At 36.7% G+C, this 14,611-nt stretch overlaps 1 protein-coding gene across 14 annotated transcripts in view; it reads left to right on the top strand.

Moving 5' to 3' along the window:
- EIF4G3 (eukaryotic translation initiation factor 4 gamma 3) overlaps positions 1 to 14,611 on the top strand; it is a 293,349-nt gene that overhangs the window by 53,763 nt on the left and 224,975 nt on the right. For all 14 annotated transcript variants that reach the window (XM_036352006.1, XM_036352015.1, XM_036352013.1 and 11 more), the window contains exon 2: positions 13,272 to 13,347. In XM_036352006.1, coding sequence (XP_036207899.1) covers positions 13,272 to 13,347 — 76 coding nt within the window. The remainder of the gene's footprint in view (positions 1 to 13,271; positions 13,348 to 14,611) is intronic.

The following is a 14,611-nucleotide window of genomic DNA, read 5'->3' as shown; positions in this document are numbered from 1 at the left end:
GCCGACGCTCTATCCACTGAGCCAAACGGGTTAGGACTGTATTTGTATTCTTTTTTTTTTTTTTTAAATATATTTTATTGATCCTCCACAGAGAGGAAGGGAGAGGGACAGAGAGTCAGAAACATCGATGAGAGAGAAACATCAATCAGCTGCCTCCCGTACACTTCCCACTAGGGATGTGCCCGAAACCAAGGCACATGCCCCGACTGGAATCGAACCCGGGACCCTTCAGTCAGCAGGCCGATGCTCTATCCACTGAGCCAAACCAGTCAGGGCTCTTTAAGAGAGATTTGGAGGACCCTAAAAGTCTTTATCTGTGTCTTGTGAAAGTTTATGATTTTTTTTAAAAAATATATTTTATTGATTTTTTACAGATAGGAATGGAGAAGGCTAGAGAGTTAGAAACATCAATCAGCTGCCTCCTGCACACCCTGCACACCCCCCACTGGGGATGTGCCCGCAATCAAGGTACATGCCCTTGATCAGAATCGAACCTGGGACCCTTCAGTCTGCAGGCCAACGCTCTATCCATTGAGCCAAACCGGTTAGGGCTATGATTTTTTTATTCCACCATCTGTTACAAATTTTCCTCCTAGACTAGTCATTTGTTAAGGTAAACCTATTGTGCCACACAGTGCATTATCCTTGACACTACACAGAGTCTCCTGGAAAGTATTTGTGATTTTAAGTTCTATTTAATAACCTCAGTATTAAACAAGTATATACAATCATGTGCTGAATTTCAGCCAATGATAGATCACATATATGGCGGTGGCCCTGGAGGATTATAATGGAGATGAAAAATTCCTATCTGGTGATATTGTAGTCCTCACAAGGCTGTAGTGCAGTGCATTACTCACATGTTTGTGGTGTAAACAAACCTGCTGTACTACTAGTCATAGAAAAGTATAGCACATACAGTTTGTACAGTACATAATATTTAATGATAATAAATGTTATTGATGTATAAATTTACTACACTATACTATTTACTGTTATTTTAAAGCAGGGGTGGGAAATGGCCAGCCTGCGGGCTCTATAAGACTGCAAAATCATTTGGTCTGGCCCTGCCAAGGCATTAGGGGTGAGTTAATTAGATATTTGACCAAATATAGCAGGCTAATTTTTAAGTGGATAATTTTGTATGGTCTGCGAATGATGTTATAAATATCCAAATGGCCCCTGAAAGAAAAAAGATTCCCCACCTGTTTTAGAGTGTACTTTTTCTACTTAGAAAAAGAAGTTTGTTGCAAAACAGTATGCCGTGTATGCCATCAGCAGCCTCACACACATTGTATTTACTGCGCCTCTTTTTTAAAAACTATATATATATCTATTTCTGAAAGTAAGCGGGGCAGGGGGAGTGGGGGCGGGGGGGAGAGATAGAAACATCAGTGATGAGAGAGAATCAGTTGGCTGCCCCCCGCACGCCCCCCGCTGGGGATCAAGCCCACAACCCGGCATGTGCCCTGACCGAGAATCGAACTGTGACACACTGGCTGGGCTGTCCACTGTCTCTTGATTGCATTATTTTCTCTTGTGCTTGATTTAAGCTCATGTTTTGTTCATCATGACCCCTAAGTGTACAAAATCCATTCATTGCTAATGTTGCCAGTAAGGGCCATGTTGAGTGATTGGCTTGGAAACAAAAATAAAAGTAAGAACTACAAAGGTGGAAAATCAGTTATTGCTGGTGAGTCAGGCTTGTCTCATTCTACCATAGCTATGATCTTGCAAGAACATGAATGAAGGCAATGAGACTAATTTTGAGAAGAGCCTATATCAGACATGGAGAAATGACTTGGGTTGGATTGAAGACCAGACACAGAAGTATATCCCTCCTAGCACCATGACAATGCTGGCCAAAGCAAAAAGTTTGTTTGCATTCAAAAAAAATTTTTTATTGAATTTATTGTGGGACATTGGTTAATACATTTATATAGGTTTCAGGTATAAAATTCTATTTGCATTGTATGTTCACCACCCAAAGTCAAGTCTCCTTCTGTCACCATTTATGGCCCCTTTACCATGTTCTACCTCCCCCCACCCCCTTTGTTTACATGTTTAAAGAAAAGGCTGGACCACACCAGGAAGTTGAACTTACTGCTAGCCCTGGATGGTTTAAATGATTCAAGAATCATTATTCCTTACTTAATGTGGAGGTGAGTTCTGAAATGAAGGCAGCTGAAGTTTGGAAACTCTAGATAAGGTGATCATGGAGGAAAATTACTTGTCAGAGTCAATACTCAGTATGAATTAAACCTCCCTGTTCTGGAAATGGATACTTAAAGGGACTTTCATCTATAAGGAGGTCAAATCATTGCTGGGTTTCAAGGCTTTTAAGGACAGGATCACAGTCTTGCTTGGGGGCAATATTGCACACTACAAATTAAAAACCTTTGTGATTTGGCACGGTGAAAATCCCTGGGCCTTCTCACATATCAATAAGCACACACTCTTTAGTGTAGTATAGGAGCAATAAGAAGACATGGATGGCCCAGCTCCGCTTCCAAGATGTCCTGAATTGCTTTGCCAGCAATGTGGAGAAGTACTTTGGAAAAGAACACATCATTTAATATTGATAATGCTCCTGGACATCCTCCTTTTATTGGAGATCTTCAACCCAATATCAAAGTGTTTCTCCCTTCAGACACCATCTCTTTGATCAAACAATGTATCAAGAAGTTAGAGCAGCTTTTAAGGCCTACTACATGAGGAGAACCTTTGCCCACGCCATTGCTGAAACTGTGGAAAACATTGATGCAATTCTGGAAGGATTATAAACATCTATGGCTGCGTCCAGGACCTTGCGTGGGCTTGGAGATGATGTCACCAAGGAGTACCTGCATGGCATCTGACAGAATACATTCAGGAGGTTTGTCCATGACTTCATAGGATTTTCTGAGGATGAGGAGGTTGCAAAAATCTAAAAGTCTAAAAAGCAGCCCTACCCGATTTGGCTCAGTGGATAGAGTGTTGGCTTGTGGACTAAAAGGTCCCGGGTTCGATTCTGGTCAAGGGCATGTGTCTCAGTTGCAGGCGCCACCCTGGCCCTGGTCCTGGTTGGGGCACTTGCAGGAGACAACCAATCAATGTGTTTGTCACATCGATGTTTCTGTCTTTTCCTCTCTCTTCCACTCTCTCTAAAAACAAACAAAAAAAAAACGAAGAAATATCCTCATGTGAAGATTAAAAATATAAATAAAAAGCAAAAAATAATTTAAAAATAGAAAAAAGCTTATAGAATAAGGATATAAAGAAAATATTTTTTGTATAGCAGTACCATGTGTTTGTGTTTTAAGCTAAGTGTTATCAAAAGAGTCAAGTCTTGTATGCATGCATAGAAGCATAACCAGTGGACATAAGACATGGGGGGATAGGGGAGGCTAGGGGACTGTCTAGGGTGGGGGGATAAAATGGACACATATGTAATACCCTTTGTAATACTTTAAGCAATAAAAAAAATAAAAATAAAAAAAAATAAAAAAAAATATAATTTATAATAAAAAAAAAATAAAAATAAAAATAAAAATAAAAATAAATGAAAAAATAAAGAAGCCAAAGAAAAAATAGGATCTTATCTATAGAGGACCAAAGATAAGAATTATATCCAAGTTCCCCGCAGATAACATGCAAACTGGAAGATACTGTAGTGAAATATATTTTTTTAAATATATTTTGTTGATATTTTTACAGAGAAGAAGGGAGAGGGATAGTTAGAAACATCGATGAGAGAGATCGATCGGCTGCCTCCTGCACGTCCCCCCAGTGGGGATGTGCCCGCAACCAAGGTACGTGCCCTTGACCGGAATCGAACCTGGGACCCTTGAGTCTGCAGGCCGACACTCTATCCACTGAGCAAAACCGGTTCGGCTGTAGTGAAATATTTAAAGTGTTGAGAGAAAAAAACCCACTAACCTAGGATTCTGTACTGTTCAAAATCACACTTCAAAAGTAAAGAAAAAATAAAGACTTTCTCAGATAAACATAAAAAAAAAAAAAAAAAAAAAAAAAAAAAAAAAGAGTCAAGTCTTGGCTGGTGTGGTTTGGCTGGGCGTTGTCCATGCACAAAAAGGTTGTTGGTTTCAATTCCTGGTCAGGGCACATACATGGGTTTTGGGCTCGATTGCCAGTGGGGATGTGTAAGAAGCAGGAGGCAGCCGGTTGATGTTCCACTCTCACATAGTTGTTTTTCTTTCTCTCCCTCTCCCTTCTACTCTCTTTCCCTCTCTCCATCTCGCTTAAAATCAATAAAAATTATTTAAAATAATTTGAAAAATGGAAAGGAAGAACAAAGTTGAAGGTAACATGCTACCTGATAAACTATACTCCAAGGCTATAGGAACAAATTGATGGTCACCAGATAAAACTATTTTTATTAAGTCAAAAGTTTCAAAAATTTTTAAAGCTTATGAAGTAAAAATATTATGTTAAATTAAGGTTTATTATTAAAAAGTGATATTTAAAAAAATAAGTTTAGTGTACCCTAAATGTACAGAGTTTATAAAGTCTGCAGTAGTATCCAGTAATGTCCTAGGTCTTCACACTCACTTACCTCTTACTTACTGACTTTCCAAAGCAACTCCCAGTCCTGCAAGCTCCATTCATGGTAAGTGCCCTACACAGGCATACCATTTTAAAAACATTTTAAAATGTATTTTTACTGTGCCTTTCCCATGTGTGGTTATGTTTAGATACACAAATACTTAACCATTGTATTATGGTTGTAGTATAATAATACACTATTGAGATTTGTAGCCTAAAAGCAGTAGGTTATACCACATAGCCTGGGTGTGTAGGCTATACCTTCTAAGTTTGTGTAAGTGCACGATGGTGTTCACATAATGATGAAATCGCCGAATGGCACATTTCCCCCTGTCATTAAGTGGCACATGACTGCACTAAATTTTTATTTTATTATTTATTTATTTAAAAAATACATTCTTACTGATTTTAGAGAGAGAGAGGAAGTGAGAAGGAGAGAGAAATAGAAACATCGATGAGAGAGAAATACCGATTGGCTTCCTCCTGCACCCCCCTCCCCCCACTGGGGATTGAACCCACAACCCAGGAATGTGCCCTGAGCTGGAATTGAACCGGCAACTTCTAGGTGCATGGGGTGATGCTCAGCCAACTGAGCCACACTGGCCAGGGCTACTAAATTTTTAGATGCTAGAACTCCATTGTCATATATTGTAAGAAGAGAATATAACATACAACATGGTGAAAATTTATTTATAGTTATTATATAAGTTAGTATATAAATATGTGATTGAAATATGAGAGACATTTTCTGTTATTTTGTCATTGGTTCAGCTGCTTTTGGTACCTTATTTGACCTTTATACTAAAAAGATAAATTTCACTTAGGGGTCTTAATATTAGCATTTATTGTACTCCAGTGTAAAATACTGGGTTAAATGCCTTAAATAAATTCTTTAAACTGTGTATCAACTTCAAAGTAGGTGCTATTATTGTCCTTATTTTATAAGTGAAGAAACATGCTTAGAGATGTTAAATGTAACTCCCCCAGAAATTGCACAGGTAGTAAGTGGAAGAACTGGAATGCTAAAATCAAATTTGTACTCTAGATTGGTGATGTGAATAAACTGTCTCTGGAGTTTAATGTTTTCTAGAACTGTTATAATAAGCCTCTTTAACAGTGCAAAATTGATCTGTTTCAGTTTAAGTCTTCTGGCCTTCAAGCTGAAGTATTTTCAAGTTTTTTGAAACGTAGGTGTTGGCTGGAATTATTGGTTCTAGTTTATAGATTAAAGGACTTGGTTGGGGTGTGTTGGATTCAACTTGAGCCCTTGGACTGTATTGGTGTCACTGGCTCAGTTTGTCATAGTTGCTGTGCCAATTTCAGACAGAGGTGTCATGAGGTGGGTGCTTAGCTACTTAAACCTGAAACTAAAGAAAAGGAAAAAAAGGGTTGAAAAAAAGGAAGATAAGGAGTTTTTATTTTTTCTAATGGTTTTAACTACACTGATGAGCCTTGTTGGATGGGCCTGAGTGTAAGATTCTAAGAATGAAGTGAAGGAGAATTAATTACATGACTGTGAGTTGAGGCCCAGATGGAATGGCTACAGTGGGGAAATAGTAGAGAAGGCTGCTCTTGCTACATTAATTTTTGAATTTAACTAAACATGGGTTAAAGGAATGTAACCCATAATACAGACTAGTTTGTTCTTTTTTCAGAAAGCACATTAATGAATAATTATATATCATTTTCCAAATGCATAGTAGTTCTCTGTCAGTGTGAATGAAAAGCTCTTTGGATTTTTTTCATGACCTCATTTGATGACCCTTTTTCCATTAATTTAACATAAGTGCATTTATGAGATTCTCTGGTACCCGTATTTGGAGCACTGTGCTTCTGGTCTGTTTACCTGTATTTGCTCTGTACTAGGAATATTCTAGATTTTGGCAATGAAAATTCTAATCTTGGCATCAGGGTTCCTGTGAGAGAGCATGGCTTTCTTAGGGTAGCATACCATTTAGAGGCAGAGATCAGAACTATTTTAATAATTGTTCTAAGACATTTTATGCCTTTTTCACTTTATTGACATTTTCACTGATGGTGCAGAATCAATGGTGGGTCAAACTGCTGGTACCTTAGCATGAATTAAGTACCAAACTATACTAGTAATGAATGTGTTATTCACCAACCTGCATTCTTAAAAAAAAAAAAAAAAAGCAGCACCAGTTTCACTTAAATATCTTTGAAACAGTAAAAATTACTCATTTAATTAAAACTTGACCCTTGTGTATACACCTTTCTATATTCTGTGCGATGGAATGGGAGGCACACGTAAAGCACTTCTATTCAGTAATTGTTCAGTAATGGTTTTAATGGAAACCACTTGTATGAGTGAGTTTCTTACAGAACTAATGGCATTTTATTTATTTATTTATTTATTTATTTATTTATTTATTTATTTATTTATTTAATACATTTTAATTGATTTCCGAGAGGAAGAGAGAAGGAGAGATAGGAACATTAATAATGAGTGAGAATCATTAATCGGGTGCCTCCTGCACGCCCCATACTGGGGATCGAGCTCACAACCCGGGCATATGTCCTGACTGGGTTCATAGGTCAATGCTCAACCACTGAGCCATGCCAGCTGGGCAGAACTAGTGGCTTTTTAAAAAAATGTAACACCAGCCCTGACTGGTTTGTTTGGCTCAGTAGATTGAGAATCAGTTTGTTTGGCTCAGTAGATTGAGGACTGAAGGGTTGAAGGTTTGATTCTAGTCAAGGGCATGTACTTTGGTTGCAGGCTCCATCCCTGGCCCCCAGTCCCCTGCCAGGGTGAGTGCAGAAGGCAGCCAATTGATGTGTCTCTCTCACATCAATGCTTCTCTCTCTCTGCCTATCCCCCTCCATTCTACTCTCTCTCTAAAAATCTATGGAAAAATCCTTGGGTGGAGATTAACAACAACATGCCCTAACTGGGAATCGAACCCACAGCCTTTTGGTCTATGGGACAATGCTCCAAGCAACTGAGTCACCCGCCAGGTAGAAATAAATTTTAATAGAGAGCCGTGTTTTAGATTTAACTCAGGCTTTATAGTTTTAGAACTGTATACAAGCTGAATTTCAACTTTTACTGGTATATAATTAACATTTTTGAGGCCTATCATATATTTAGAATTGTATGCAACTTTTATTTTTTTCCCAATAAATGAAGAAACCATATGTGTAACATTCTTAATTAGTTATAGCTAGTAACTCTTGAGCATCATCTAGAGCAGCGGTTCTCAACATGTGGGTCGCGACCCCTTTGGGGGGTCGAATGACCCTTTCACAGGGGTCGCCTAAGACCAGTGGTTCTCAACCTTCCTAATGCAGTGACCCTTTAATACAGTTCCTCATGTTGTGGTGACCCCCAATTTCATTGTTACAAATTGAACATAAAGCATAGTGATTAATTACAAAAACAATATGTAATTATATATGTGTTTTCCGATGGTCTTAGGCGACCCCTGTGAAAGGGTCGTTCGACCCCCCAAAGGGGTCGCGACCCGCAGGTTGAGAACCGCTGCTCTAATAAGTTCTTTGGAGGTGGCTCTGGGTGTGTGTGTGTGGGGGGAGCAGTGTGATGAACTTGTAGAATACTTTGCAGTTTTTATTGGTTGTGAATTTGTAAGTAGATGGTGTGACGAAAATGTTTCTAGTGTACTTTGATATTAAGAATGATGAGTATATGCCGAAACCGGTTTGGCTCAGTGAGTAGAGCATCGGCCTGCGGACTGAAAGGTCTCAGGTTCGATTCCGGTCAAGGGCATGTACCTGGGTTGCGTGCATATCCCCAGTAGGAGATGTGCAGGAGGCAGCTGATCGATGTTTCTCTCTCATCGATGTTTCTAGCTCTCTATCTCTCTCCCTTCCTCTCTGTAAAAAAATCAATAAAATATAAAAAAAGAAAAAAAAAAGAATGATGAGTATAGAAGGAAGAGAATTATGTTTTCTAAGTGGTGATGGTTGGTATTTTATATTGCCATTGGCATTCATCAGATCATATTCTTCAGGGGAAATTAGATTTAGTCAAACACTAGGTGGGGGGTGCTTTGGAGATAGGTAGTACTAATAAAAGGTATTGATTTTTCCCCATCAGTCTCCTTGATAGTTGGCATGGTGGGAACAAGTATTTTTAGTAACCTGACTTTTGGCATGTGGCAGTTGGGTGAATTAATTTGGCTAACGGCACTAGTTGGTCTGATGTAAATAAGAAAAACAGTTTCCTCTGTTGGACACTTTTCCATGTAAACTACTTTGAGGTGAAAACTGTTGTTAATCTGAGAAGCTGCTCACCTTGGGGAGAACAGTTAAATCAGAATTAAGAAGTTTCTTAGCAGAGAGAAATTCTGTGTATAAATTCACTGAAGTGGCAAAGATCAATCACTATCTTTTAGAATTTTGTCAGATATGGAACAGATTGCATTTTTGTGTTTTTTATTATTCAGTTGTAAGAAATCTTTGTATATTCTGCATACAAGTCCCAGACATGATTTGTAAATATTTCCCCCCATTCTGTGACTTGTTTTCTTTGCTTTCTTAATGGTTAGGTGTCTTTTGAGGCACAAAAGTTTTTAACTTTGTTGAAGTACACTTTATCTTTTTGTTGTTGTTGCTGTTGCTTTTGATGACAAATTTAACAATCTGTTGCCAAATTTGAGATTATGCAGATTTATCCTGTTTACTACTAAAAATTTACAGTTTTAGCCTCTACCTTTAGGTCTTTGATCCATTTTGAGTCAATTTTTGTAAGACATATCCCTAATGGGTCAGAACTGATAATATTAAAGGGATTATAGCTATTTCCAAAGCAAATGTATTTTAAATAGTGCTTCTTTTGAAAAGTCATGTATAGTATCTTTGTGAAATAAGGTATAGTTTTGAAATTCTGCCCTTATTTTTGTTACACATTTTCCTTTTTCATTATCAAAAACTATGTAGAAAGGAGGAGAAAGTGGAGAAGGCATAAATTGACTGACATTACTATATTGCCCTAAAGCTTAAATAAGACATACTGCAGAAAAATATATTTTTCATTCATTTGTTCTCATTTCCTGAAATCAGTTGCCTGTGTCTTCCCTAAAGCAGTATGCGCAATGGGTTTGTACTTTCACTTTCCCTTTTACAAAGGCAGTGATAACTTGAGGCTGTCACTTTAAGAATATTGCTTATGCTGAGCTTTGGGATAATAGCTTTTCTTGTAGTGGAGTGGGGCAAAGTTTAGGAACATTCAGCTGGGAGTTGTAAATGGAGCATAAGTGTTTCATCGAGTTGGAGGAAGATTACTCTTGACTTTCACTACTTGCTCTCTAACTTGTCAAAATCTACCTTTTGAGGAGTTACTGACTACGAGTCAAACCCAAGGTCAGTTATGATTGTCATTGATCTAATATCATTCATGAAATTTCAGTAAACATCTGTGCTTAAAAAATAAAAATTGATCCCTTCTTTCCTTCATGGTATAATTAGGAAACATTCAGATCATTATGTAATCTCCCCAGAGATCCTGGATTTCTTTAATGAAATTTGGTTGCTGAAATTTTTTTATCAGCCTAATTGACATTTAATGTGTAGAGTATATAGTGAGTACTTAAATAATCCATTTAAAGTCTGTTGTACTTTAATTTTCTTTAAACTTCAAGTTTTATTTAATTCTGAAAGCTGTCTTGTTAATATTTTTTAGAAAAAGTGTGTAGAATTAGAATTTTTTTGCATTCATATTTCTAATTAGTCTTAATTCAGTTATTACATACTATCTGTCTAATCTTGTTAATGATTTTCCTTATATTTCCTAATGATATGTAATTCAGCAGTTTGAAACAGAAGTGTCAAGTGGTTGTGCTACTGTAGTTCAGTCATGAGGTTTTAGAAATAAAAATGTGTTCTGGAGCACAGCACATGCATATTACACTGCTCATTGATTGAATTCTAAGTGGTGCTGTGCGAAGCTGTTTGTTACCCTGAGCTCAAAGGGAAATAAGTGTCCAGTGATGTATGCTTGAGATACAGAGGTTGGTGAGAGCTGGTAATAAGCTTAAGGGTTGGCAGAATTAGGAGGAAGCATGCTGTAGTCTAAGAGCTCTACATGCATGTAATTTCTTTAAATTGACCTGTTTTTGGAGAAAATGCCTAGCAGTGCCTATTTCATACTGATTTGTGTGGGTTTTTTAAGTAGAAACGGTGATTACCAGCCAAGTTGCAAATGACTAAAATATTGTTATTTTGAAATTAATATATAATTCACATATCATATAATTTACACTATTCAATTGTATAATTCAGTGATTTTATCATACTTATGAAGATGTGCAGCCATAACCACTAAGATTAAAGGAGAAAATTGCTCTGTAAAGTAAGCTTGTTTTCTTTGCATTACCTTCCCCATCTGTAATAGTGAGTAGTCATTTGCCATTACGAAGATGATTCAACTTGGGCCAAGAATTTGGGACTTTTCAGTTTTAGACACTCCATTGACTCTTTTATGAGATGAAATACTAATTTAGTTTTATCCTATAGATAAGGGCAATTATATTTTGATCAGGTTTTTGTTTTTTTTACATATAGTATTTCTGCCCTTGTACCCACTGATGTAATAGAAGAGCACGGTCTTCAGAATACAGGGAGACCTGGCCTGGTACTTAGCCTTGTTAACTTGGGTAACTTACTTCATCTTGCTGAACCGCATTTTACCAGAGCACTATAACATGTTCAGTAAAGATAACCTGGTTGGTTATGTTGTAGTACGCTTTAGATTCACATCTTCTGACTTCTATTTTTAGTTTTCTTTTTATAGGACTGTGTTTTTGTTTTAAAATAATTATTTTTATCCAAATGTTCTTTCAAGAAACAGTTCATTTATCAGTCCCACACAATATTCTGTTGGTTGTTTTCAGAGAGTGAAGCAAATGAAATCAATGTTCTTTATCTGTTGCCAAGGAAAAAGAATGTTTGTTAACTGGACTGTTGGCGAAATACATGATTGTCTGTTTAGAAATCTTACAATTAAATATTGTTTGCCAATAAAGTAACTAATAGTAATCTGAAGCCCTAATCTTCTCTTAAGTGGTGTGGTTCACCTTTTGGGCCATAGTACTAACAACTCATTTGTGAGAGAGCTTTAGCTAGAAAAAGCAATAGCAGTTGGCTTTGCAGAAGAAAGAATGGCCTCATATTTTTCATTATTCATGTGACCACCATGAAGAACTGTAATTCAAAGGAAGTTTTATTTCAGCCAAGGGTAATCTTATTTTTGAAATAATTGACAAATACTTGTATCCTGAAACTTGTTAGGCTTATGTTTCTGCATTGCAAACATATATATAGTTTGGATGAAGCAGTTTATTAATGACCTGCTTTAGCTTTGTTATTTCTCATTGTGGCATTTAAATCACTTCTTCATGCATGGAGGATGATGGCAGTGCATTGAACTGTTGTCTGAGGTGGCTAGTTTAAAGAACTGTCAAGAGACTGTTAAAGGGTTATTAATTTTGAATGACGAAAACATAGGATTTCATTTTTTTTTGTTTTTTCTCTCACCTCAGTAAACTGTTGCTATTTAGATATAAAGAATTTCACTTTTAATGATTCTTTCCGACTTCTGCAACTTGTGATCATTCATATAAAATTATCTGCAGCTGTCACTCTGTCTTTCAAACTTCTTTAATTGAATTAGAAAGGAACATAGTATGAGAAGTATTAATTAGTTACAGTGAAGGAAGGATTCTCTCATTTTGGGTTTACTACATTTACATAGTCGTTCATTTAAAAATGCATTGAAATTAGTATGTAAATTATTTATTTATTTTTTTTAAAAAATATATTTTATTGATTTTTTACAGAAAAAGGAAGGGAGAGGGATAGAGAGTTAGAAACATCCATGAGAGAGAAACATCGATCAGCTGCCTCCTGCACACCCCCGCAACCAAGGTACATGCCCTTGACCGGAATCGAACCTGGGACTCTTCAGTACACAGGCCAACACTCTAGCCACTGAGCCAAACTGGTCAGGGCAATAATTTATATTTATTGTAGAAAAAGCGCATTATACAGTTACGTAATCCTACCATCCAGAGATAATTGCTGTTAATCTTTTGGTGCTGGTCTTTTGGTTGTCATTCTTAAAGAGGTAAAAAAATCACCTTATCAGATAGAAGAACCTATTACATTTTTCAAATTTTGGAGCTAAATAAAATGATAGTCTTTTGTCTTTTAACAGAATGTCTTGACAACATGCTGACACATTTTAAACTAAACTATGATGGAGAGCCTCTTTTTAAAAATGGTGGGTGGATATGAGGGAAAATAGCAGCTAAAATAGAAAAACAAGGAAACTGTGGTATTCTCTATTCCTGTGTAGTTAGCGAAAAGACTGGGCCTTTGTCAGCAATTTCCAGGTTGATGAATTAGTCTTATCTTTCTGAATATCCTGCTTATATTTCCTTAGTCTCTTTCTATGGAAAGGAAAGGTGGTAGATTTTCATCATAGGCCTAAAGTTTGGAGGCTTGTTGTGTAATTGTTTTTGTTTTGAGTTTCCATGGAATGTTTTATCATGGGAATCACTTTTGGAGAGATTGATCTAATTACATTAGGATATTTGAAATACTTTGTTTTCCAGTTTCTGGGGGAATTAAGTGTATGACTCCTGGGTGACAAAGCTTGGGTCATTGACAGCATTTGGTGGTGATAATTTTCTCTTACTGCTAAAGCGTCCACTTTTGAGCTCTCTTACCCTTAACTCGCTCTGTAGAATCCCTAGAGGACCTGGGCAGCAGCCCCTGGAGGACCGGATCTTCGCACCCGCAGTCTCGGCGGTGTACAGCGCGGTGAGTGATTCACAGCTGGTCATATTGTGTATCTGTTTCTCCACGTGAGCCTTTGACACTACAGGCAATGCTTGTTTGATAAACATGTGATAGATTTTTTGGCAAAAGGTTCAATAAAATCCCAAGTAGAATTAGATGTATATAATTTAATGCAGTAAATAGGCCTTTTCCCCATTGTCTTAATTTAAGAAGTGGTGAAACAAAAATGAAAGATAGATTGGCTTATATATCTGTCTTCTTTGTAAAAAAAATATATATATTTTTTGATTTCAGAGAGGATGGGAGAGGGAGAGAGAGAGACAGAAACATCAATGATGAGAGAGAATCATTGATTAACTGCCTCCTGTATTTCCTCCACTGGGGATCCAGTCAGCATCTCCTGTTAGGGAATCAAGCTGTGACCTCCCGGTTCATAGATCATCTCTCTTCTTTTTTTTCTTTCATAAATATTTGCCTTTGACCTTGTATTGTGATTTCTTTTAGGACACTGTGAGGTTTAATTTTCTTTTTGGGTATCTTTTCTTAAAATTAAAGTTACTTTTTTAACAAAATTTTTTTATTTTACTTTTTTCCCTCTCTACATGTAAAAATACAGGAAGTTTGGAAAAGAACATTGGGAGGAGATGTAATTTTTTATGTCAAATGATTGGTCAGATTCATAAATGAAGGGATTTAAAAGTTAGAGGATGAAGTTAATAAAATTAGAAGCAGATTTCAGCTATCTAACAGTGAGCCTAAGAGAATTTAGAGGAGAATTGGGAAGGTAGACATATCTTTTAAATATTTTAGTTCATTATACTGCTTATTCCTAGGAATATGACAGGGTGCTTTATAGAAACTCATAGTGTAGTGAGGAAGATGAGTAAATAAATAATTATAATCTTAAGGTTATATGATAAAGCAATGATTCTTACCCCTGTGGGTTATGAATTATTTTTAGAATTTGAAAATAGTTACAATGCTTTCTCCTCAAAAAAAGAACATGTACCCAGTATTTACAATAAAATTTTAGAATTTCACAGATATCCATCAGATTAAGAATCTGATTAGTTATGTGAATGTGCTATTATATGGTAAAAGAAGAAGTCACTTTGTTTTGGAAGTGACACTAAGCTGGAAGGGATAGAACTCTATGCTTAACTCCTCACCTAAATAATGTTTACATATATTAATTTTTCTCAACAAAATCCCATTCCTCGCCCAGTATTCATTTCTATAAATAGTACCACATTCTCTCTGTTGCTCAGTCCAAGATCCATGACAT

Source organism: Myotis myotis, unplaced genomic scaffold, assembly GCF_014108235.1.
Source record: "Myotis myotis isolate mMyoMyo1 unplaced genomic scaffold, mMyoMyo1.p scaffold_m19_p_2, whole genome shotgun sequence".
Lineage (NCBI taxonomy): Eukaryota > Metazoa > Chordata > Mammalia > Chiroptera > Vespertilionidae > Myotis > Myotis myotis.
Note: the sequence above shows the minus strand (reverse complement) of the source record. Positions and strands in the feature narration are given on the sequence as shown.